The 26,607-nt window shown below is 40.6% G+C and overlaps 2 protein-coding genes across 2 annotated transcripts in view; one reads left to right on the plus strand and one right to left on the minus strand.

Moving 5' to 3' along the window:
* The window catches only part of afap1l2 (actin filament associated protein 1-like 2), a 38,903-nt gene extending 13,112 nt beyond the window's left edge, over positions 1-25,791 (minus strand). The window contains exons 1-4 of the mRNA XM_054768137.1: positions 25,548-25,791; positions 13,177-13,305; positions 7,374-7,439; positions 3,686-3,777 (exon numbers count right to left, since the gene is read on the minus strand). Coding sequence (XP_054624112.1) covers positions 3,686-3,777; positions 7,374-7,439; positions 13,177-13,305; positions 25,548-25,563 — 303 coding nt within the window. The 5' untranslated portion in view covers positions 25,564-25,791. The remainder of the gene's footprint in view (positions 1-3,685; positions 3,778-7,373; positions 7,440-13,176; positions 13,306-25,547) is intronic.
* On the plus strand, positions 1,892-3,436 carry LOC129177240 (kelch repeat and BTB domain-containing protein 13). Its single transcript, XM_054768139.1, has one exon. The coding sequence runs from the start codon at positions 1,931-1,933 to the stop codon at positions 3,434-3,436; it is 1,506 nt and encodes a 501-aa protein (XP_054624114.1). The 5' UTR covers positions 1,892-1,930.
* Positions 25,792-26,607: the final 816 nt, after the last annotated feature.

Below are 26,607 nucleotides of genomic sequence, written 5' to 3' on the forward strand. Positions count from 1 at the left end.
AATTGTTGCCCTTGGTCCTGAATCAACAATGGTATGGTCCTGTCTCTTCTTCCATGAAGCAGGATGTACAGCCTGCTCACAAAAACCAAGCAGTAAAACTTGCACTCTTTGTATTTCTTTTAATATAACCTCATATTGGACCCTTTTGAAACGAGTATTTTGAGTTTAAAGCTACTTATTAAGAAATATGTTGGGGCTTTATTCTACTGTAAATCATCTCACACAGGCGTTAAAGCATCTGTTTTTAATTAAAAGGAATTCCAGAGCAGCAGCAGCCGTAGCCTCCTGGACCGCCCGCTTTATCACGATATTCTCTTTTTTTACTCCCTCTTTAGCAACAAAAACACTAGGTTGGCTAAGCCCCTTTGGACTGATGCAAAGCATAGAATCTAAAGAGTCTGCTGTTTTCTAAATGAAGACGCTTCACTTTCCCTTTAATCACTTGACACATCCTCAGAGAAACTGAATCGACACAGCAGTCGGAGCACGAGCAACCAAGCAAGCAGCAGGAGCGGCAGAGGAGGAGTAATCCGGGTGTGGTGGAGGTGATTGGAGCAAATACTGGAGAAAAAAACCCAGAGGAACATGGAAAATCCCTGGTTCCCATGCCAAGAATCTGCTGCAGCAAAAACATGCACAGTGAATCTGGGAGCCTGATGGGAGCTCAGTGTAGTGGAACACAAGAGCTGATATCTAGCAACTTCCATGCTTTTCTTGATAACCAAAATTACTGAAGTTCTTACATGAAAAGCTATAGTATTGTACTGCCAAAATATTTAACTCTTATGAGCTATTTTTGTTGTCATTGTCCAAACAAAGGTACCTTTAGTTGTATCAGGCATTAAAATGAACAAGAAACTGAAGAAACAAGGGCGATCTAATCATTTTTTCCATGACTACATATATATATATATATATATATATATACAGGGTCAGGCAAAATGATCTGACACATTTGTAGGTTAAATAAAAGGCAAATAAAGTAAAGAAACAAAAGTGTTTTTATTTTCGAAAAGTACATATAATGCCATTTTTTTCATATAATGCCATTTTGCTTTGTTTCTTATAATGCCATTGTTTTTGTTTCTTTTTCAGTTGTTGCCATGAATTGGACTGGTGAGCATCGCGCTTTCATTGTGGAAACGTTTATCAAAACAAACAAATCTGTAACTGCAACACAACGAGCGTTCCGTTTGCACTTCAATCTTGGTAGACATGATCCTGTACCAGCTCCAAACACCATCTTGTTATGGATTACCAACTTCAGAGCTACTGGATCTGCACTGAGTGTGTGGACAATAATGGATCCCATTTGACTGATTTAATTTTTAAAACATAATGAAACAGAATGGCATTATATGTACTTTTCGAAAATAAAAACACTTTCTTGTTTTTTTATTTGCCTTTTATTTAACCTACAAATGTGTCAGATCATTTTGCCTGACCCTGTGTGTGTGTATATATATACGTATATATATATATATATATATATATATATATATATATATATATAAAACATTAGAACAAGCCCCTTGAGCCAAAATTTCAAGTAAGTTATGGTCTAAACAAAAATTTTGCACCCAGATTATTAGCATGGTAGTAAGCAGTAATAGTATGTCAATGTCATTGTGCTGTCTGCTACTGTTACATTGAATCTTTGAGTTAAACAACAATGCCAGCCGAGTTCATTTCTTGTAATCACCAATACCCTGAGTAGACCTCACTCTGGATGTCAGATTTCATTACCGCCCTCCTCTTGACGCTTCCAAAGTGGTGCAGCTGCTATCTATAGAGCAACTCTATTTTCAGCTCATACCGACGGGACGCAATGGAACTTTCACTTGGTGTACCGGTCACATATGGGGATAAATCCACACTGGAGTGACACATTTTCCATTGGAAGAAAGAAGACCCTGGTTTCGAAAAGATCATGGATGTCCCTGAGGGAGTACAGCCCCTTCAAGTGGAAAATGCGACCCTTGCTCTGGGGGAAAGGGAGGCAGGCAGGGTGAGCGTGAAAGTGGAGGAGACCTGGGTCACCATAGAGAGGGCCTTCCTAGCGAAGCACAGCAACTACTTCCGTGCCCTCTTTCAGTCTGGGATGCGAGAAAGTGAACAGGAAGAAGTCCATCTTAAGGGAGGTGTGCATGCAAGGGGTTTCCTCATTGCCCTTGCTGTGTGCAAGGGAGAGAGACAAACCATCTGTGACCCGGATGAGCTTGTAGATGCTGTGGAATGTGCTGCTTTCCTGCAGGTGCCTTGTTTGACTAAGCATCTTTGTGACATCATCGACTCGGACAACTGTCTCTTGCTTTACCATGCAGCCTACATCTTTGGGGTGCAGAAACTCTTTCACAGCGCCGCTCTCTTTCTTTGCGATACCTTCGAGGACCTGAGGGAAACAGCAGAGGCGACTCTCCCTGAAGACCTGCTGCTGTATTCCCAGTCGTTATCCCCTGCGTCTTACATCGCAATCGGTACCCATTCTCCTTCAATGGAGCTGCTCGGTGACTCCTTCAGGATCGTGTGCTACCTCGATGAGAAGGAAGGAGAATGGAAGCATCTCACAAACCTCCCCACCCTTTGCAGCACGTCCATGGCGGGCGTGGCGGTGCTGGACAACCGCTTGTACATTGTAGGGGGAGTTTATGGTTATGGAAAGGACACGGTGGACAGTGGCTTCTGCTATGACCCCGAATCAGGGATTTGGACCACTCTTCCGGGACCGCAGCAACCTAGAAAGGACTTCACTCTGCTGGGGCATGAGGGACGACTGTATGCCATTGGTGGTGAATTCCAGAAAAGATGCATTGCCACTGCAGAGTGTTATGACCTTCAGAAGCCTCAGAAGTGCGGGTGGTCTTTTATACAACAAGCACCAAGACCGGTGGCATCCACTGCTTATGCTGTTGCGAGGCGCCGGATGTTTGTTTGCTTCTGGAAGCCACCTGACACGACAGACATCTATGAGTACACACCGCTTAAAGATGAGTGGCACCTCGCCACCACTATGATCAGACCTCAGAGTTATGGCCACTGTATGGTAGCCCACAGGGACATTTTGTATGTGATGCGCAACGGTCCTTGCGACGACTTTCTGCGCTGCCTCATGGACTGCTACAATATCACCACAGGACAGTGGACGGCCATGCCGGGACACTATATCAACAGCAAGGGGGCGCTGTTCACCGCAATGATAAGGGGGGACTCTGCGTTCACCGTGAAACACATGCTAACGCTTGAATACACCATCAGTGCACATGGGTGGAAGCCCCGCAGGCAGATGAAGGGTTTTCCAAAGAGTGGATCACTGTGGACGTGTTTACTCAGGCTTCCCAAGACAGGACCAGTAGTACCTCAGGTGGATGCACAGGGGAAGGGAGAGGAAATGCCTTTGAAAGACGGAACGGAGGGATTTGTAGATGATATGCTGTAGGAATTGTACGGATTGCATTTTGTCAAAGATTTGATTAGCAGTAGCTGCTCTCTGGGAAAACTCAAGAGGCTTCAGTGTTCTACCCCACAGCTCTCGTTACATCCCATGAGTAATTAAGCACCTGTTTCTCAAGGTAGGGACAATGTGTTTTGACTTGTACAGGAATTAGACATCTTTAGTGTCTCTGGGATCTATTTCAGTCCTTCAAACCTTTTTTAGTTTTAAATCCATGGAGGAGTAATCACTTACCGTTCTTGGGGGTGGCAGGTTTGGAAGGCTCTTCTGTGGGACAGGCGCATGTTTGCTCGCTTTTCCATTGACCAGGTCATCTATTCTGTCATCTAGAATGTTAAAAAGTAGGTTGTTAGCGAATGTCAAGCTCGGACTGCTTGAACTGTTGTAAAATAAACACACAGGAGAAAGGAATAAACAATTTACGGATGTCCCACATCACATGACTTGAGTCAGAGGGGAGCAGATTGGGTGGTTTTGGAAGTCTTGACTTCTGGACTAATAAATACTGGAATACCAGACCTAGTTCTTCAAGATTTTTTATTAACAAAAATACAAATCGTACAATTACTTCCTGATCAGTGTTAAGTTTTATTTATGTATTTGACAAAGCTGGATTCCTGCCTGTAAGATCGCTGTAATTCATCACATCATCTCTCGCCATTGTAACCTTAGTTGTAAAGTACATGGCGACTCGTCGTTTTTACGCATGACTATTAATGACATTTGTGGTACCCCCTATGGGTTATGCTCAAAATGCCTTTGAAGACCTGCTAACATACATGTAATACAGATATCCTATTTTTATAGCCATTAGACAAATGGTCAGCGACTTATGGGCAGTCATTTGCTAACTCCTGCCAATGTTTTTCTTGATGACAGCCATGTTTTTCAACTGATCTTGCTCAAATCTTTCAGACAGGCCAACAGGCAGATGTTGATGGCCATTTTCCACCACAGCCTATGACATTCATCATGAAACAGCATTATGTAACTACAGAACGTCCTGACTCTTCCTGACTCAAGAACAGGTTTGATCAATTATTTAGCAGCCTCAAATCTCACGGCTCTAACTGTCTCTCTGAGTCAAAACTACAGAGAAAAAAAATCTTTTGTGGTCCAAACAAAACAGGCCCTACTACAGATGCCAAGGAGCTATGAAGAAACAGACAGGAAATGGTAGAGGCGGGGGTTTTGAGTGGGGGGGACGGGGATTCGGGTTGTCTGTGACTGCAGCTTGTGTCTGCTTTTCACTCGATGAGCGAGAGGTGCAATAACTCATGTCGACTGTAACTGCTTGACCCACTTGGACAACCTCGATGTAAAAAAAAACAAAAAACTGGGAAGATGGGAGATGAGTTTTCTGTGTGTGCTTGGTGATTAGCTTGCTGCAAAAGCCCCTCTTTGACATTCCCTTATTGGCGAATTTTATGGTATGAAATGTACTGTTTTTAATTGCGAAAATCTTACTGGTTTTGTTTGGGGCACTAACATATACATACCGTAATAGTCCATCAAAACAACAGTTAGCCTTGGAAAAGCTAACTCGGTATGCTAAATGTTAGCACTTCCTGCTACCACACTAGGCCAGTGGTTCTCAAATATTTTCTGTCATGCCCTCACGGGGGACAGAAATGTTTTCACTCCCCCCTCCCGATTTAAAAGACTATTGAGAAATTGATAACATCTATTTATTTATCTGTACTGTACAGATTGAACTGAAACTGAAAATTGAAACTAGGAAAATGCTACAAAATGGAGAGCTGTGAAGCATGCAAGCGTATTCGAGAGTCAAACTGCATGCTGAGTACGGAAATTTGTACATATTGGCAGGTTTGCAGTAACAGTGAAAGTACTCCCTGCCTCTCAGAAATCCCCAGGGGGCCCGCACCACTATTTGAGAATCACTGCACTAGGCTAACAGGCTGCAAGCTACATCAATTTAATATTATTTTAGCTTATAATAATTTATAAGTGTTACTTGATGGAAAGTAATCGACACCTACCATGCCTGTATTTCTGAAAGGCTAACTGTTAGCTTTTAGCTTGTTCCTCTTATTGCGCTAGGCTACTAGTTGTCGCAATTTTCTGGCCAACCATGCTAAGCACGACAAGCTACTTAACGATAAGTAACACATTCCACGATGTGAAACGTGACTCAAGTTTGGCCTGGAATTTAAAAGGTTAGGATTTTTACCCAAATTTGTATAAAAGTCGGAACAGAAATTCCGAACGTGAAAAAACACAAACCTTCGTAGCAATGTTCCCTTGCATCAGCGTGTGACTTTTTGCTTTTTCATTGTACTTTTTTGTGATTCTAATCTTTCACAGCAATGATAAGCGAAAAAAGAAAAAATGCTGATTTAGACAAAACTATAAAAACTACAGTAGTGCTTTAAAAAAAAGTCATCAAGTTAATCACATGTCTACTATGATTAATCATGATTAATCACACATTTACCTTGGGCTTAATTAAGTAGACTTTATCTATTGAAGTACTACAATTGGCTTAAATTTAGTTTTGAGATAAAAGTAATACAGGTACGGTGTTTGAATAAAGAAATATTCAACAAACCATCATTTTAAAACTTTATCAGCTATACACATACACACAATACAATCTACAATATTTGCTGAGCAATGTGCTCGTATGGTAGACTCCTGGCTGCTGCCGTCATCTTTCAAGCACTGTCTGTCCCCATAGTGGTAACCTTGGCTGTTATCCCCCACTCCCTAGCAACATCAAGAAACTAACAAGCACATGCTTTGGCGAAATATCTTTCGTCCGATTTCACTACACTAGTGATGGAAATTTTGGCTCTTTTGAGAGACCCAGTTCTTTTGGCTCAGCTGACTAAAAAGAACCGGCTTTTCCGGCTCACAAATGGCTCCTCAGATTTTTTTGTTGTCTTAAATTACAACCAAATGATGTGTATTGTGTAAAATTAATAACTAATGATGTGAAATATTTATAATTTAAATTGATTTATTTAAACCTCAATGAACAGGTACAAAAATATAATATAATGTTATATAAAACACAAAAACAAACACCCATCTCAAGAGACAAATTAGGTCAAAATAGGTAAAATTTCTCCCGAACGAATCTCTCTAAGAGCACCACAGCGTGTTTAACCTCGCCCCTCCCCTGACTCAGTGTGGACAGAGACGCCGCCACACATCTTGACCAATGAATTTTGCCTTTAACAGAAAAAAAGACGAGGAAAAAACTAATCGGCTCTCAACTCTCTCCCAACGATGCGAACCGGCATCTGTCGTTCATTTCAAAGAGACGGTTGGCAGCCGCCAACTATCATCGATCAGAAGTGCTGTTACCTCGAGGTAGTTATGGTTGCTTCCTGCGGCTGTCCAGTGGTCTCCTGTCAGTGCAACAAATGTAGCTTTGGCAAGCTGGTACAACCTCGTTGCCTTTTCACACAGTTCGTGAATTCTTGTGTCGACATTTCCCCTTGAAGGTGTTCTATATAATGGGACACCTGTGGCTATCTGTATGAGGTCATTAAGCCCCTCGTCTTCAACTACCGTATGTTGACGAGTTTGCAGTCTCTGGCAACCCATTCAGCAACTGCATCAGTTAACCTAGTTGTTGTCTTTTTGTTGAACTCGAGGAATGTAAACATCCGCGCAGAAGTACTACGGGGTGACATTGTGGTCAAGCTGAGTAACATAATTAAATCGCAGTATTATTTTTTTAATGCGTTAAGATTTTCAGATGAATTACGGGCGTTAACACGGGAATGTTAACAGGCCTAATAAAAACCAAAACAAAAACAAAACTTTAAAAAATTTGATTTCTACATAGGTTTTACTAATTACCTATTAACTAATTAACAAATTAACTAATACAAATTAACATTAAACCGCTTCTCCGCTTATATTTGCGATGAAACTTAAAAAGCTGTACCTTTTTCTTGCTTTTCCTTCCCTCCGACGACCACTTTATTCATGTAGATGTACTCCTCATCGGCACCTGTGTGACAGCAATAGCATCACAGTTTGAAAGCTGGCATAAACAGCAACACCCCAGGTTTGTGTTATGTTAGAGAAATTGGTGAAGGAGATATTTCCAAGCCAGCCTCATCATAGGAGAGTAATGACAGGTTGGGAAGATGTCTGACAATGTCGCACAAACAGTTGTCTCTCAAAAAAAACAAAACAAAAACAGAGTGGCAGTTCGAGCTGAATCAATTTCTGCTGACTTGCGTCGAAAAATCAAAGCAAACTTCTTCAACTTTGAGTGTTAAGCGGAAGAACTTTGAAATCGATATGTAGAGCGGAAAGTCAAAGCAACAATAACAGAAAATAGGAACAGATGAAATGCTATTTATAAACTGGCGCTCAAAGGAAGTGAGCGTCCCCAGTGGATGAATGCGGCTTTGGAATAATGATACAGTTTAGAGCCAGGAGAGGAAGCGTGGAGGAACATGTCCAAGACCTGAACATGGAAACGGAAGACTATTCCAGTGTGTGTGTGTGTCACAGAGAGAGAGGGACTCATGGTGACTTTTTCAACCCAATATTGTTACAGGAACTTGCAATTTTTTCACATTGCTGTACATGACATGTGTGGCGCCCCCTATGGATCTTGCTCAAAATGATTTGGTAGACATGCTAGCATACGTGTAATACAGATATCCTCACCGTTTTAAAATCATTAGACAAATCTTTCATGACTTATACGCAATTAGTCCTGCCCGTGCCGCGACAAATACATTTCACTTGGTGGCGGCCATGTTTCTCAACTAACCATGCTCAAATTTGACAGACGTGCTCGTCAGACCTCGAAAGCCGTCTACTAAATTCCGTGGTGATTTGGCTAAGCAGGCTACAGTTGCCGTGGCTGTTTGTGGATCTCATTGGGAACCATTTGTGTCGCTCAAATGTAAAAATGCGGCCACTGGTGGAAGAAGAAATCTTTGGGCTTCCATAAAATCTAAATCAAATAAAAACAGTTGAATAAAATTAGGACCAAAACGAGAATTTATTTAAAAAACATAACAAATTAACAGAAAATCTTTGTAACATAGCAACAACGTTGGCTTTATTCATAGAAAAATTAAACCAATACATATATTTAAAAATGTTGTGTCACATTAGCAGGAAAAACTAAGTGGCTAACTTACTAAGTGGCTAACTGATTTCCCCGAAATTTGGGGGATAAGCATTTGGCGAGGACAAACTAGGAAAGCGTTACATTGTAGTGAGGATCCAGGAGTTTTTATTCAGAAGGAACTAAAAAAATGAACCAAGAACCAGATTTGGCCGCCGAAGACCAGGTCGCCTAGGTGCCCGCCCTCGACCGCCACCCAAAACGCAATGCACCGGACCCTTATGCTTGCCCCCGCAGGTGGTGGGTCTACGGGGGGGAGATCCCGTGTGGCCGGGTCCCACGGGTGAAAGCCCGACCACCAGACGCTCGGCTGCGAGCCCCTCCTCCAGGCCTGGCTCCAGGGTGAGGCCCCGGTATCCCACTTCCGGGCGAGGTGCGGTCTCTCCTTGTGTGTTTGTTCATGGGAATGAGGTGCTGCCCCAGGTGGAGGAGTTCAAGTATCTCGGGGTCTTGTTCACGAGTGAGGGAAGGTTGGCGCGTGAGGTCGATAGGCGGATCGGCGCAGCGTCTGCAGTAATGCGGTCGCTGTACCGGACCGTCGTGGTGAAGAGAGAGCTGAGCCGGAAGGCAAAGCTCTCAATTTACCGTTCGATCTATGTTCCCACCCTCACCTATGGTCATGAGCTTTGGGTCATGACCGAAAGAACGAGATCGCGGATACAAGCGGCTAAAATGAGTTTTCTTCGTAGGGTAGCGGGACTCACCCTAAGAGACAGGGTGAGGAGCTCGGTTATCCGGAAGGAGCTCAGAGTCGAGCCGCTGCTCCTTCACATCGAGAGGAGCCAGCTGAGGTGGCTCGGGCATCTAGTCCGGATGCCTCCCGGACGCCTCCCTGGTGAGGTGTTTCGGGCATGCCCAGCCGGGAGAAGGCCCCGGGGAAGACCTAGGACACGCTGGAGGGATTATGTCTCACAGCTGGCCTGGGAACGCCTTGGTGTCCTCCCAGTGGAGCTGGAGGAGGTGGTCGGGGACCGGGAAGTCTGGGCTTCCCTACTGAGACTGCTGCCCCCGCGACCCGGACCCGGATAAGCGGAGGAAAATGGAATGGAATGGAACTAAAAAAATGTATTCATCAAATCGCATTTCCATCCATCCATCCATTTTCTATGCCGCTTATCCTCATTAGGGTTGCAGGGGTATGCTGGAGCCTATCCCAGCTGACTTTGGGCAATAGGCGGGGTACACCCTGGACTGGTGGCCAGCCAATGGCAGGGCACATATAGACAAACAAGCATTCACACTCACATTCATACCTATGGACAATTTAGAGTCTCCAATTAACCTAACATGCATGTTTTTGGAATGTGGGAGGAAACCGGAGTACCCGGAGAAAACCCACACACGCACGGGGAGAACATGCAAACTCCACACAAAGATGCCCAACATGCTAACCACTAGACCACCGTGCGGCCCCAAATCTATTTAAAAAAAAAAAATACTTTTCTGTTGGATGCTTTCACTGTTTGTATTAGGTGGCGGGCATAGCTCAAAAACCAGCTAACTGATTTTTGCCAAACCTTTCTAGATGGAAGAAAGCATTGCATTCTTCAAAAAAATCATGTTCATAAAATTGTATTTATGAAAAATTTTAACTCCAGGAAGACGGTCGTTGTCAATATGCGAGGTGTGCCAGAAACGCGATCGGTTCTGCACATGCATGAGACCTACGTCACTTCCTCCTTTGGCAAATGTTCACAACAGCGCTTCTGCGACATAACGTGCTGTGGTAATTATGGTATTAGAATTTTTTAAGTGTATGAACATAAATGGTGAATAACCGTACTTTAAATATATAATATAAAGGGGGTTATTTTCTTAGGGACTCTTCTTAAAAGACTTCACGTTTCTATCAATACTGAAGACTCGAGACTGATTTTGCATGTTGCTCATGCGCAGATGCACGACAGACGTAAACGTCATATCCGGTCATGTATAATATGCATGAATACAAATACAGCACATACAAATACCTTGATATTTGAATCTAAACACCCATAAGCAAGATTATCTAGAGGATTCAGCTATTTTTTTTCTAAACTAAAAAAAATAGCAGCCATCCAAACAATGCTTTTCTCTATGTTTTTTCATTGACGAAAAAAAACTTAAAATAATTCATGAAACCAAGAAAAGAGGGCTTATAATTTATCCACTTCCACTTGCACTTGAAAAAAAAAGATTGATTATGTTGTCATTTCTCTAATCTTAACATTTTTGAGGAGTGGGGGGGTGGCGTACATTGCACATGCATAGTAAAAATTGGGTTTGCCTGACGTATACGATCAGTAACTGCCGTAAAATAAATCGACAGGTGACGTGGATTACACATGCATAGTGCAGCTCGGCTTCCTGACATGTGACTGCCGAAAAATAGGCGGACTGGATGTAGACGCGTTCTGCACATGCATAGAACCTATCTCGTAGTGACAGACATCTTCAGTTTTTCAGTAGTTTTCGCCCACTTTTTAACGCAGGTTATCGGCACCTACTCGGCTGGAGTGCTGTACTGTATCATCAGTCATGCACTTTTTCACTTATCAAAAGTATCGCACCCATCATTGTTCTACAAGCAAACATCCCTCCCTTTTTGTCTGACTTCCTGCTAAACTCTCGTGAGGACACATTTCGCCCCCACCCCCCATAACATGACTTCCAGCCACCATAAATAACATCAGCCCGCCAGCAGTTGCGCCATCTTCATGTTTTAAGTATCCCAGCCAGTGAGTAAGCGAAACAAACAGGCCATGCATCAACCAGTGATGGAGCAAGAGATATTAAGTTTCGCTGGAGTAGGCGTCAAAGCTAATGCTCACAAATTAAATGTGGGATCACTTCACAAATTTATACAAGCGCGTCAGTCAACTGTGTCTAATAGTGGTGGTCCTGCGAAAGTGTAATAATTACATGGTGGTTAGCACGGGTTTGAGATAGCGAAATAACTAACAGTGGGTTGTCAGATAGCCAGCTGCTGACTCCCAAGCTCATTGAATTTGTGGGAAATGAAGCCTACGACCACACGTTACATAAGAATTCATTAGGCGAAGTTTAAAAGTCTTGCGGCTAAAGCACTGCCACAACATGAGAAAATGCAAGTATGGGAGCATAATATTAGTCGGAGTGTTTGAGACAGTTACTTGAGGTGAAAGCTATGTGAAATGCACAAAAACTCCAAGTCAGTCAGAGCTGCCTTGTTCAGAAACAACAGCGATTATGATTCAACGCCAACCTGTTGTGTAAATGTACAGATGTAATTCTTCTGGCCATGTTCACTGGTCATCAATTGGGGGTCTTAGGGAGTGCATACATGTACATGCACACTGCCTTGTCTTGAGGAGTTTTTATTTTTTAATTTTTTGGTTTTTAGCCCGTCTGGGAACACAAAGAAGGCTATGATTCTCTGTTAATAAGGCTGGTGCATTACAGTAGTGTATTATCGATGTACTGTATTACACATTATTACATTTATTTTACATATTACATATTACATTCAATCTAGAAGTTTTTCTAGCTAACCAATTTCCACAAAACCTTTCTTAGTGTTGTGGCATTGACGATGGAGGAAACGTTACGTTTAAGTATGGAACCAAAATAAATGAATACAAATTTAAATAGATGAATTTTTATTGAAGATTTTCCTGGTATTTTGTTATTACATTTTATTATTATTATGATTATATTTCAGTATTATTTTGGTATTATATCACCGAGCTAACAGATTCATTTATTTAGAACTGTATCATTTATTCTTCATATTCATAAAATTGTGTTTCTTAAAATGAAAATTCCCAAAAGACGTAAAGTATCTTCAGTTTACTGGGATGTGGGAAGTGTTACCTTTAAAAAAAACAAACGAACAAACAAACAAACAATTTTTGCAGTTATTTCCAGAAATGCAAGTCGTTCAAGTCCAATGAATAGCTTGTAACGCAACAAAGTTAAGGTGCAGTGCCAGATGTGCAGTGCCAAAAACGTAAGATTACCCAAAACTCAAAAATCATGTGTATTTCAGAATTATACAAAAAAGCCTGTTTCAGGGACCACAAATTAAAGGGTCAACAATTTAAAGCTGTTCTGCAGAAATGTTCTACAGGTGTTCCAAGTTCTGGAGTACTTACTACCTCCTCTGTCTGCATAAAAACACTGTGGTACTGTACCCTCGTGAACATCAGTTGAACAGCATTGTACTGGAGACAGTCATTTGGTGGGGAAGTACCCCACCATATCCTGCAGATGGTGCTATGGAGAAAAATGCTTTATCTGTAACATAGATTTGGTTATAGTCATTCTCATAGGGCTGTTTTTGGAGCGATTTCCTTGAAATAATTTAAAAGCCGTATTATTACTATTAACAGTGTATTGCAAAGAAAGATGCTTCAAGCACACCAAAATAGAAAGTACAAATGTAAACATTACATGTATTTAAAAAATATCTGTGCCTGCCGACTCTCCCTGTTCTTTCTCTTCTCTGTGGGGCAGTGGTGTGCACTTCCTCCCATAAATTGGCACGGAAACAGCATAGTGAACATGACTTGCCCTGCAAATTCTGCCTAGCAACAAGTGGCAAAGCTGTTCGTTCACTTTTAATTTTGTTTACTCGTACCGTTAGATGTGCTGTAAGACTGCAGGAGGTCTGAGAGCAAACCCTTCTGGATGGTAGCATTCCCGCTCAGGTTCTCTTTGTCCAGGATGAGCAGGAATTGTTGGAGCTCCACGAGGAGCTGGTCCAGCACTAGAAGAACAAAGATGCTGAATGTTAACAATAGTTGGAATAAACAGAACTTGGAAATGAAGCCACCATATGCCAACTTTTTACATGGGAGAGTATTCAGCCTTCACTTCAGTGGAGACATGGCTGACAAGGCTGTTTTAGGGCTGTTTTGGGGAAGAGTTTACACAAAGGTCAAGCCCAGAAGTGGGTGGAGCCCGGGGTGTCGGCGTGGGCGTTGGGTTGCCGCCCACGCACATCCTTCAGGAGTCAGTGCTGAGCTGGCAGTGTGGGGAGCTCTTTGTGTTTGCCTTTGCTGCTGCATGAATAGGCTTCTTGCGACTGTGGGCCTCCATGTGGGTACCAAGGATGAAAGACATTCTTACAGGGGAAGGTGGAACTGTTCTTTCTATGAAACGTCCCCAGTATCAACATTTACTAGAATGACGTCACAGTCCTGAATGACCTCAAACAGAAGGTTATCACAAGTCAATGATGAAAAGCTTGCACCTCTATGTTTCTCTAAATTCTGCTTACTTTTTTTTTTAAATCCAATTCATGTAGAAATTTTATTATTCAAATAAATTTTTATTTTATAGTTTCTTTGTTTTATATTACCAACATTTGGAGATATTTTATTTGATTTATCTACATTTTTTTGCCGGATATGTTCAAAAACTAGCTAACCTATTTATGCAAAAACTTTCTGAGTGGGGCTACCAGGGTAAAAACTAGTTACATTTTTACATTTTTTTTACATAAACAAAGTGATGCATACATTTTATTACGTTAGCAGGCAAAATGTATGTGTTTATTGTGGGAACGAAGGAGAAAAACGTTATTTTTTTCGGTGAATCCAGAAATTTGGTAAAAATGTATTTCAAAAAACCTAACCTTTTTTTATATATACTGTAGATACACTTTTTATTTGGATATTTAATTGTTTTTATGTTGGCTAGCTAACCGATTTAACATTTTACATTTTTATCCAAAATTGAATTCATAAAATTGTATTTGTGAAAATTGAAAATTCTCAAAAGATGTCAGGTATCTTCAGTTTTTCAGCACTTTTTTAGCTTTCTCATCAGGGAAGTTTGCAAAAACTAGCCAACCAATTTCAACTACACTTTTGGGGGTGTAGATTTTCAGTGACATGAACTGATTTCATCAGAGCTTTTCTTCCCATCACTCAGTTGGAGTGAAATGGCGATCAGTGTCTAAACAGCTAAGGAATATGCAGGCCTCATCGGTTTACGGCGTTACGTGTTATAGCATTTTCTATTTAGGTGTGCATGCCCATAAATTAATTCAAAGCCTAATTTTGCTTTGTAAACACAAGACTTGCTCAAGAACTAGTTCCAGACTCGGAACTAGTCTTCTATCACTATCTGCACCATTAAGAATAACCATCATATTGTGACGTCTACCCAGAAGTTGCAAGGATGACCAGGAGGCAGCGGATTAACGGCCTCTTTATTGCAAAAACTAAACAGGCTGCTGTCGGCCGACCACGCCAAAACAACATCAGCAAACTCAGCTGCCCTCTCTGCATGTAGCCACACACGCAGTCAGGACTCTTGCCACAGAAGGTTGGAAATCACAAAGCACTAACTATACAGTACACACAAGTGCCAGTCGCTGCTCCTCTGCAAGTAACAGTAATAAGGAGCAGCGTAATGGTCTTATTATTGTGATGGAATGCCTGTTTTGGAGTTTAATTGTTATTGTTTTATTTATCTCTTATATTTAGCCTTTTATTACTCTATGTTATATGTCTTTCATGTATTCTGTGTACAGTGTGAGTGACTTAAGAATTAATTTAGGTATGAGAGCCGACTTACACCAAAACTGGACCCACATTGTTGACTTACATTTGTTTCAACATTCTGCAGCTACGATTCGAAACTCCAAACATTAGAGGCAGAGTGAAGCTCCGTCCTTAAATAAACTAACTCTGCGGTTGGCCGGGGGTTCTGCTTCCAAGTAAAAAAAACAACACACAAGTTGAAGTGCTTGTCCCTCTTAAAACTGTCACTGTGCTCTAATGGCTCTTCCGCCTCATGCTGACCACGCCGACATCAAAGAAGGTGTCGTATGCTGAGAAGACGCTAAAGGGTTGTGTTTAATGACTGCTGCTCATGACGAGTAGCATCTGCGACCAAAAGGACCTTCTGAATGACTCAAGTTCACTTTTACTTTCACATCATTCAGCTTCCTCTGGTTTGTTTGCATAGATTGACTCAGATGACCTTTCAAATTTGGGGGGGGGGAGGGGACCATGGGAAACAGTCAACTGATTGGACATGGAGGTCTGCAGGCCACCTTTTGGCCGGATGCCCCCGCCATGTAAGCGCACATAAACACTTTCTGTAGAGCGCTCAAAACATGATCAAGAGGAAGTGGAATAATCTTTGAATAATCAATTAAAAGTTTCCAGACATATAAAGCGTTCACCGAGGGGGTGGTTGTCCCTGGAGCCTGAGGTTGCACTTCCTGCTTTTGGTTCATTAAAGCAGCATTATATAAACAACTTTATTTCTTTACCCTCAAACTAGAGACATCCACTTGACAAAAAAAATCTTTTGCAATAATTAGCTTATAAAATATGTTGAACTTCAAAGTCCAGATGACTTTCTCATACTTTCTGGTAAAGTTTTTAAATACCCTGTCCGAGCTGTGGCATTTTCAAATTTATTCTGCCCAGGCACTTGTTGCTAGGCAGAATTGGTAGGGCCCACTAGGCACTGTAAGGATGATGAGACAGGTGATGCACATTCAATTTGCAATTTAACCATTCATTACTCTGTATTATATATCAAATGCTTATTTGTAAACAGCGCCATCTACTGGATCTAGCCGGGCTCCAACCCTTCCTGCCCCTAATGTGGACAGGCTGTTGAATGTTTGCCCTGCCACAATCATTTAACAGTTATGAAGTAATGAACACATGTTGAGTGATGTCAACAAGTTCTGATGAACAGAACTGAAATGGGTTGTGGGTTCAAGTCAGTGTAATGATGCAATAAAGTCCACCGAGATGTAAGACGTTCAGCCGGGAGCTGCCGCCTGAGGTCGGCTTTTTTGGACACTTTCGCAAAATGTCCTCTCTGAATCATAGTCCTGTTTTTTATTTTGGGATGCGGCGCAGATGTGGAAAATAGCAGCAGATGTGCTCGCATGGCTCTTTTCACATCTGGCCATACACCACACCAGATTCTTTTTTTTTTGTCATCTGATCTAGTCTCTTTGTTTTTACTCACTTGAATCTAAAACCTTTTCATGGTTTTTATTTTATTTTTGCAACATTAGTGTCAGTGTGCTGAGATTGTGCAAAATCCCTGCAACATAAAAAAAGTCAAAAAAGTAAAAAGTTAAAAAAAACACTGTGGATATAAAATAGTTTTAAAGTGGTCATAATTAAGGTACCTTTTTTTTTTTTCCTAAAGACCTTTTACCAGTCCTTGGTGTACCCCGCCTGTCGCCTGAAGTCAGCTGGGATAGGCTCCAGCATTCCCCCGCGACCCTAATGAGGAAAAGCGGCATAGAAAATGGATGGATGGATGGACTTTTTTATATGTTTCTACAAAATATTTTTTATGACCATTTTACTTTTATTTAAAATTATTCTTGTTTTTTTTTTTACATTATTTTATATCATCTTTATATATTTTGAATATGGCTGAAAATGCAAATTTCCGAAAAATTACAACATTTACAATTATAAAATATACAAAATCTTGGAACATTTTCATAAAAATTGGCAAATGTTTTTCTCCAAAGACAGTAACTCATCAGGCTAGGCTTTTTGTATCTTCAAAAATCAGGATTCTGCAGCTAAAACGTTTTAAAGTAAGCCAAAAAATGTCCATATGTTACCAGTTACAATGCATTAGGCTTTGTGTCAAATTCTACAAAATTGTCATAAGAATTGGCTTTTTTCTCTCCAAAGAAAATCCAAACATCACATCTTTCATACAAGTAACCCCCAAAATAGGTCCATACTTGACAAATTGTCATAATCCATTCAGTTTTGTGTAAAATCAGATGAAATTTGAATGAAATTAGGCCATGTTTTTTTCTCCTGAGATTCCAAATCATTTGACTTTTTGTCATTTTAACAGGTTGTGTTCTGTAATCCCCCGAATATGTCCATATTTGACTAATTCCATGTACATTTTGTACAAAATGTTAGTAAATACAAGCACACATTCAAGTACATGAGATGTACTGGGACATTTTGCACTTTACAATGCTGGTACATTGAAACGATATAGCTCTATAATATGAATATACACTGCTTCCCCTATTATACTGTATTGTACTACCATGCATTAGAAGTAAAGTGTTTGCAGACTAAACACCAAGAACGGGAAGTGAGCACAAGAAGGAGAATTGAAAGCTTGAGCTGTTAATTGAAAATGCATGTCTGCTTGTGTTGACAAGCTAAAAGAAGAAGGTGTTTGTAGTTGATATTTGACTCATGTGGGTGACCCAAAGATGCCGTCATGTCTTACCAGGCAATGTTTGCTCCTGCCCGGCTTGAAAAACTGGCTTCCGTGGAAAGTCAAACACGAACATGAAGCTGTGTTTGTTGGCTGAAGACAATGCTTTTGATGTCACTCCCGTAGAACACTGGCGCTCAAACTTTTCACCACCAAGGACCATCTCCAAAATATGTTGCTTTGGAAGCCCCATCGTTTCTGCTCCTGCCGCTTACCATCACAGTTTAGCTATTAATATGTGGTACCTTCTGTACCCCCGGTGGTACCTCAGTTTGAGAATCAATGTCAGCTAACAAATCGAATCAAATGGATTGCTGCTTGGAAAAGACATGAAAACAGGAATTCAGAACACTTTGTTTTGGAAAATAAGGCATTTACTCACATGTTTATTTCCCCTTAGTGATGAAAATGAAGTAAGAGCAAAGTGTCTTTTCATGATGTGTAAACTAATGTGTCATCTTTTGACTTCTTCTTTGCTGACTTCTTCATAGCACCTCTGTTAAGTGTTAATGTATTGAAGGCTGCTGGCACATTGCACGTCCTCTTTCTTATACATTTTGGACACAAATACGAAAGAATGTCTTTTTGACACATTGGGCAGCACATTCTATCCTAACCATTGTTTTTAATCGTGTGTATTTGTTAGAAATATGCCCATTTTTGCTATATTTGAAAGCTAAATGACAGGACATAATTATATATATTTGTATGTGTTAACAGCTTCAAGTGAACTGAACATTTAAATCAAGCTAAAACATAGCACACATGTCTGAAAATGGATTAGCTTGATGCTAGTCTCTTTAACAGTAGCAGAATATTTCAATCACAGTGTTATTATGAGCCAGTGAAGCGTTGCATTCAAAGACACCACGTAACTTAAGACGAATTCACATGTTTTGAGTGTAGACGAATTTTCGAGCATACTTACAGTAAATGCAGCAAATTGTACTTACGCTCTAAGAGTTATGTTAGTGAGAGATAAGAATATCCACTGGCTGTTGTTTTTTTTTGCTTTCTGTTTATTTAGACCATACATACATGCATAATAAAGACGATGTTGTGATTTTTGCAGGGTCAGTGAATGCATCTCGCTGTAGTCTAGTGACAATGAGGAAGTGTCATTCTCAGGACAAGCGGACCAGAGATGTGCTTGAGAGTTGGAGATACATATATGGTGTTGGGATTGCACTGTTGTTGATGTTTTCAGGTCAGAATAAAGTTCTCAAAGAGCCGCTATAGTGGCTCCGTCATAACTTGTGATGTGCGATACCATTGATTTTGTTTCCGATTCGATGCTGAGTAAAATTCAGATTGGTATCGGCGATATCAATCCGATACAGACACTTGCAAATTCACCTAATGTCCAAATATTAGACAAAATTGGTCACTAACTTATGGACTTTAGGAACTTGACATCTTTGGGACTTGCTAAGTCCCAAAGATGTTTTGCATAATGACGGCCATGTTTCTCAACCAACCTTGCTCAAATTCTACATGCTTGTGCTTGCCAGTCCTGTAAAGGTGTGGATTAAATTTGATGTTGATTTGACTAAACACTCTAAAGTTACAGTCGGTGTTTCGTTAAGCGTGTGTGAGAAATTTCAAGGCAGTCCAACTTACGGGGTTTAATGACAGTGCTGCCATGTGGTGTGTTTGTTAGAAAAAATAACAGCACTGGCGACACAGCAGGGGTGCATGTTTTGCCACATTTTCACCCATTTGTGTGCAGCTGCAGCAGGAGACGTGGTGATTATAATAGCCGCAAGTCAGAAGTTGTGTATAAATCTTGCGGCGTGAGGAAATAATAGTAACATTGTAATTCCAGTCTGGTTGTTCCAAATCACAGTGCACCAGCTTTCTTCTTTTCCACAGTTTTTTTTTTTTATCCCTTGAGAGATGAAAACATGATCCATAAATGGAATCACTTGATGCAACAACCTGTTTTCCAAAGGCACAGGCTTTCCTTACTGAAGTTGCTGTCTTGCTATATTGCAGCATTCCAACTGTTAGCATGCTAGCGTTTTATATTATTGAATTAGGCTTTGAAAATGGTACAGAGTTACAAGGATTGATCTAAAATTGTCTACATTTACGCTTTTCTTATACGCTTGTTGCTTTACTTTTTGTTAGCATACCAACTGTTAGCAGTTTATGCAGTCTCATTAGCCTATTAACATAATGGCCGACTACTCAGAATGATGTACCTGTATACTGTGTACTATACTGTAATCCTTATGGGTGTACGCCTCATGTACTCAAATTGCTATCTTGCTATTATGTTAGCATGCCAACTGTTAGCATGTTAACATTTGATCTGAGCCCATCAGCGTGGCTTAACAGAATGATCCTTACTGTAATACCGATGGGCCTGCTTTAGTGCTTTATGTAGTTGTTGCTATCTTGCTACAGTATACTGTATGTTTGCAAAGAAACTGTCAGCATTTTATCCATTTTCTTCTGACATAGTACCTGACTATAGATAATGACGTATAATCCTTATAGGTCTGCCTTAGTGCTTTATGTATTGAAATTGCTATCTTGCCAAATGTTGCTAAAAGAAACTGTTAACATGTTAGCTTTTTATCCATTCTCTTGTATGTCTTAGAGCTTTATGTACTCAAGTTGCTATATTAGCTTGCAAGCCAACCATTAGCATTTAATCCATTCTCATTTGACATAGTGCATGATATATTATCATAATGCCTTAGCCCTTTCTGTACTGAAGCTGCTATCTTGTTGTATGGTCGGATATCAGTTGTTAGCATGTTAGCATTTGATCTACTACCATTTGAACATATAATAGTGCAACATCCGTATGTATCTGCCTTAGCACTTTATGTACCCAAGTTGATATCCTGCCACATGTTAACATATCAACTGTTAGCATGCTACCCTCATCTCATTAGGCTTTCACTGAGGCATGAGGTAGTAGTTTGCTAGCATGCTAGATGTTAGTTATACTAGCTATTAGCAATGTTGGCATTTCCATTTCATTGGGCTACTACCAAAGTTAGTTTTTTTCAAGCCAATGCGCCATACGTCAGTCACAAGTTCTGGGCAACTGGTAAGCATCAGAATTGTACTCATGGAACTCCTTTATCCACGTTTGTAATGATAATATTCAGTGATAATGTTGTGGGTGAAAACTGGATAGAACCTTTACAAGCCCTTTTAGAGCAGAAGCAGCTGCTGCCAAATAAAAACTAACTAGCGATGCCCCCTCCCACCCCACACATAAAAGCTCCTGTGCTCGGTTATTATCCTGCTGATGAGTGGCTGGCATGGCCGCAGGGAGGCTGTGAACTAGCCACCGTACAAGCGTGCATGCTGCTCCTCTCATCGAAATGCCTTGATGAGAAAATAACTCTATACACATCTGATCTGGAAGCTTCTGGAAGCTAATAAACACAAAAAATGTGGGAGGGGGTCCACATGGGGCAGGAAGACTGTCTTTCTTTTCATCATTTAATAGGCCAGTCCGGCTTCCTAAATTACCTGTGCTCTACTTGCACCCCGTTGAGGTGTTCACCCCACGACCCGCTTTCAAGTCAAACGCATGATGGCCTACTTTTTAGACACGGCGTCACTGACTCAGTGTTGTACTTTTAGCACTCAGTAAGAAGGCAAATCATAGAATAGTCCATCCATCCATCCATCCATCCATCCATTTCTATGCCGCTTATCCTAATTAGGGTCGCGGGGGTATGTTGAGCCTATCCCAGCTGACTTCGGGCGACAGGGGGGGTACACCCTGGACTGGTGGCCAGCCAATGGCAGGGCACATATAGACAAACAACCATTCACACTCACATTCATACCTATGGACAATTTAGAGTCTCCAATGAAAGGTCTTATTTATTATTTAATATAAAAATGCACATGTACAAATAAAGACTGCCCCCTAGTAATCACCTTGCCACTAATAGATGCCTGGTGCTCTCTGCAGTTGAGTAAAGAAATCTTGGACACTACACACACTTTAATAAATTACGAGTCAATGTAGAATTTAAATAATATTACACATGTGTCGTACTGCAATGTTTTTAAGATTATTGTGGGGAAAATATGAATTATTATTCTATATTATAAGAATTGTACTTGGTGCACCTTGTAGTCTCTGCAGTCAAGTAAATAAACACCCTCCTAAGCACTACATGTATAATAAGCATAAAATCTGCTGGGTTGCTGCCCTGATGATAGGCTACTGGCAAAAAATGACTTAAATATGTTTCTCCATGCACAAAGATTCGTATGGAAAGGTGGCCCTTAAACTGATGAAAAGCAGCTGAGAAACATCTCCTGATCCTGATCCTGATCCTGATCCTGATCCTGATCCTGTCAGTCGGTCAAAGCAAACACTCCTGCAGGTGTTTTTCGTTCAAATCATTTCTGGCACGAGGTGTGAGAATAGCCGAGCACTGAAACCTGCAGGTTTCGAGGAAGCACACCCAGCATTGACATCATCATCATCATCATCATCATCCACCAACCTAAACAATGCATTGCCTTGTCATCCCAGGTCCCGCCTCCCTCCCCTCTGAATGTTTTCCTCCAGTTGCAGCCCCCCTGCATTGACTGCCTGTGGCGCTTGCTAGGATCCCATTCACTGTCCTCTTCCTGCCAAATGAACTCTTTCACCTTCAGGCATTATTTCAGTTTTCCGATCCCTCCCTGAAGATCACCTCAATAGATATTTGATTCACTTCTGTTTCTCTGCTTTTGTGTCTGCTTTCTTTCAAATGGCCACAAGGTGGCATCACCAGTGACTGCAAAGGTTGACAAGTGCATGCCAAAGCAGTAGGTGGTGCTGCTATAAGGCCAATCGGAAGCCTGAAGAAAGTCATATCCAGAAAAGGCACAATAGCAGCAATAGGGGTAAAGCATTCGTGCGTGGAAATAAGGCAGGGTTGGATTTAAATGTCTGTTAAGGTTAAATGAAACAAGTCTATGTCTATGGCTATGTTGCGAGCCGTATCAGAAACGTGATCGGTTTTGCGCATGCGCGAGACTACGACGCTTCCTCCATTTGCAGATTTGTACGACAGCGCTTCTGCGACATCACGGGCAGTGGTATTTATTATTAATGACTTTATAACCTATTCCAGACTGATAGGTCTCAATTACTTTCTTTCTGGGGGCAATCACTTTATCACACAGGGCCATGTAGGTTTGGAGTTTAATTTAAAAACTGCATTTTGAGTTGAGTTGTGTTGTCTAAATATCATTGGCTAATATTTAAATTTGTTTGATGATCTGAAACATGTAAGTGTGACAAAACAAAACCAAGAAACCAGGAAGGGGGCAAACACTTTTTCACACCACTGTATGTAATATACTGCTTAATAAAATAAAGGGAACACTTAATCAATCACAATGTCAATCACACTTCTGTGAAATCAAACTGTCCACTTATGACGCAACACAGATTGACGATCAATTTCACATGCTGCACATGCGTAGAACTGATCGTGTTTCCGGTATGGATCGCGTAGTGACCGTGACCACAGTGACCTTTCTAACAGTGCAGCTCCCCTAGTGGGCAATGAATGTAATGCATCACAGTGTTAAAGATGGGCATGAAGAGATTTTTTTTTTTTAATACACAAGAAACCCTATATTTCTTAATTCATTTAAAATTGTTTGCAAAAATACATATTCTATGACAGTGGTCGACAACTTGTGCCTCCTAGGAGCCGCGACAAGGAGGAGAATGTTTTTTAACACCGAAGAAGAGGAAATGTGTATTTTCGAAAAGCGTTTGAAATATCCGACTGACCGCGACTCCGTGAATGCATCTACACTGCGTTCTGACTGCTGATTGGATGAGCAAGGGAAGGGGTCTTGACAGTGTGCTACCCCTGCGGTAAGCTATTCATAACCATGAATACGTTTCCTTAAAAGAAAAATATCGTAAGAAAATAGAGAGTTTAATTCTGAAAGCATATATTCCTTAGCCTTCACTGCCAATGATGCTGGCTTACCCACCCGTGTGCTTGATATGTGGCAAGAAATTAGCAAACAACAGAAAATGTAACATTGAAAGACATTTTCAAAACCAGTTGGCTTCGTTTTCTTTTAATTTGACGCAAACACTGGAATGACTCAAAAAAACCTTCATAGTTCAGTGTTTAAATCATTTCAAAGTAGGCCTACACAAGCACTCACTTCTGTTAGTTGAATGTTCTTGTTGTAACAGGTACAAAGATGAAAGCTTTTAAACTTTTAGAAGATGTGTCATGTTTTGCAGCTCCAGTCCATTTTTCTTTACTGGAAGCGGAGACAAAATGGCTCTTTTGATGCTAAAGGTTTCCGACCCCTGGTCTGTGAGGAAGTAAGTGTGCTTCTAGGGGGGTGTGGCTATGTTGAGATTGACGGGGAGTGACCACTTGACCTCATTCGCCCTTAGTGACCCTAGTGGACAATGTTTGTAGTGCACTGTATCGGTCAAAAACAGAGTATACAGTGTTTTTGTGCAACAATACATGTAAAATACAATAAAGATAGACATAAGAATGAACATATAAGTAAAATATTTGTATTTTAGCTCACAAAGTCTGTATGAATGGACTTGAACATAAACAAATGCAATGAAGTCCTCCACATCAATGGAATTACATGAAAGACATGAAAAAACATGAAGAATTTGGCATCTTGCAACACTGCTCCATTGACACACACACACACACACACACACACACACGCGCGCACACACACACACACACACACACACAGAGAGAGAGAGTGGGAGTAAATAGAGATGATTCTTTCACATCCTACTGCTTCCAATCCAGTTTGACTTGTTGCCATTGTTTTTAACCAGCAGGGGAATCAGTCAGTGAAAGCTATGTTTCTCCCACCACTAATATATATATATATATATATATATATATATATATATATATATATACATATATATATAATAAAATGGCCGTGCTCATCCCAAATGGACAAATAACCACAGCAATCCCAGGAATGCTTTGAGAACAATGTTAGCGTTATTTGGAATTTATTAGCGCACTGCAGTGCAAACAATTTTACGGAGCATTTGACTTTGTAAGTAGTTTCTACCGGTATGTTTACAGAGAACATAAAAAGAACATGATCAGTGTCACATGTAGTAACACATTGGGTTCTCAAACTGTGGCTCAGGCCCAAATGGGACACGGAGCAACTTTTTTGGGGTCAAGTAAGTAAAATGTTGTGTTATTGATTTTAAAGTAGGTACACAATTCCTTGGTAAATCATCAGTTTATGTACTGTATATGTTGATTTGTGAGTCTTTGGTTAATACATACGCATTTGTACAATTTCATACAAATTTTGAATGAAATTCCATTTTTATTTTAAAAAATCTCCCGTGTACTACTAGATGGAGCCAATACATAGTTTCTACGTCTGTGTACCACCATGCTTTAGCTTGAAGTGAAGTGAGTTAAAATGGATATTTCAGCCAATCGTTATAATTCGTATTTGTAGGATTATTTCATGTGTAGATGTAAAAATCAGGTGTTTGTACCACTAGATGGCACCACAGTTTGATACATTCTCAAATGTTTAGCTCATTTCTTTAGCGTATGACTTTTTTGAAATCATGATTTAATGTCCTGTCTGTGGTTGTTTCTTATTGAGACTGATTGCGTTTGTGCGTGACGTGAGCTATGGCATCATGCAAAGCATATGAGGATTTTCTCTTGCTTTTTCTGTAGCATTTTATGCATTTTTTGTGCATAGTCTGCAGTCTCAACTCATAAAGTATCTTCCTACCTTTGTGCTTCTCCATTCCCGCCTTGTCCAGCTCCACTCATACAAGCCGACTGTCGCTTAAAAGTTTTGCAGACAAGACTGATGATGCTGCAACAGCCCACAAAACGTCCCCCCCACTCCTACTCCTCCTACGCCCCCTTCCTTTTCTTCTTCTTCTTCTTCTTTCGGCCCAGAAAACACTGTCTGGGAGCTCCAGTGCTCTACTCCACGTCCTCTGTCCCACTTGTACACTGTTTAGTGGTAAACCTCTTCCCTACCCTCTACTTCTGCTCCCTCCTCGCTGCCTGCAGCATCCACACACACACACACACACACACACACACACACAAACCACTCCCCTTTTTAAATCTCAAAGTCCGTGTGTGTCTTTTATATAGTACTTACACGTATACGGACAATTTTAAGTACATCTTTGTTATTTTTGCCCATAATTAATGTAAGACAGTTACTTAAAATGTGCTTACTGCACATCATTTCTATACTTATTTGTAATTAGTCCTACGTTTCTTCGTTTTTTTAAATTAATATTACTATTGTGGTTCTACTTAGTTTAGGCTATATACTTTATCATTTGTGTACATTCATTGTATTTATGTTCAGTATACAGTATACAGCACTTTAACAACCACAGCAGAAAAAAGTGCCGTACATCAGATAAATAAAATATAGAAGAATTATATATGTGCTGAAAAAAAACAACTAAACGACAACAGCTGTCAAAAACAAAATATTTATATTACTAAATATATCACTAAATATTAAATATTTATTATTACTAGGGCTGTTAAAAATAACGCGTTAACGGCGGTAACTCGTTTATTTCATTAATGACATTACATTTTTTTGTGTAATTAGCATGCGCATCTGACGCTCTTTTATAACTTCATCCTGACCTGAACACATCAACAGCAGTACAATACCAACACCATATACTTGTACTGTATGTATCTCCAACTCACACACGTTTCTATTCCATTCATCCTGGGAACGACACTTCCTCATTCTCATTACAAGAACGCGAGATGCATTCAGGGACAATCCGAATGTCACAAAAACGACT

Source organism: Dunckerocampus dactyliophorus, chromosome 2 (assembly GCF_027744805.1).
Source record: "Dunckerocampus dactyliophorus isolate RoL2022-P2 chromosome 2, RoL_Ddac_1.1, whole genome shotgun sequence".
Taxonomy (NCBI): Eukaryota; Metazoa; Chordata; class Actinopteri; order Syngnathiformes; family Syngnathidae; genus Dunckerocampus; species Dunckerocampus dactyliophorus.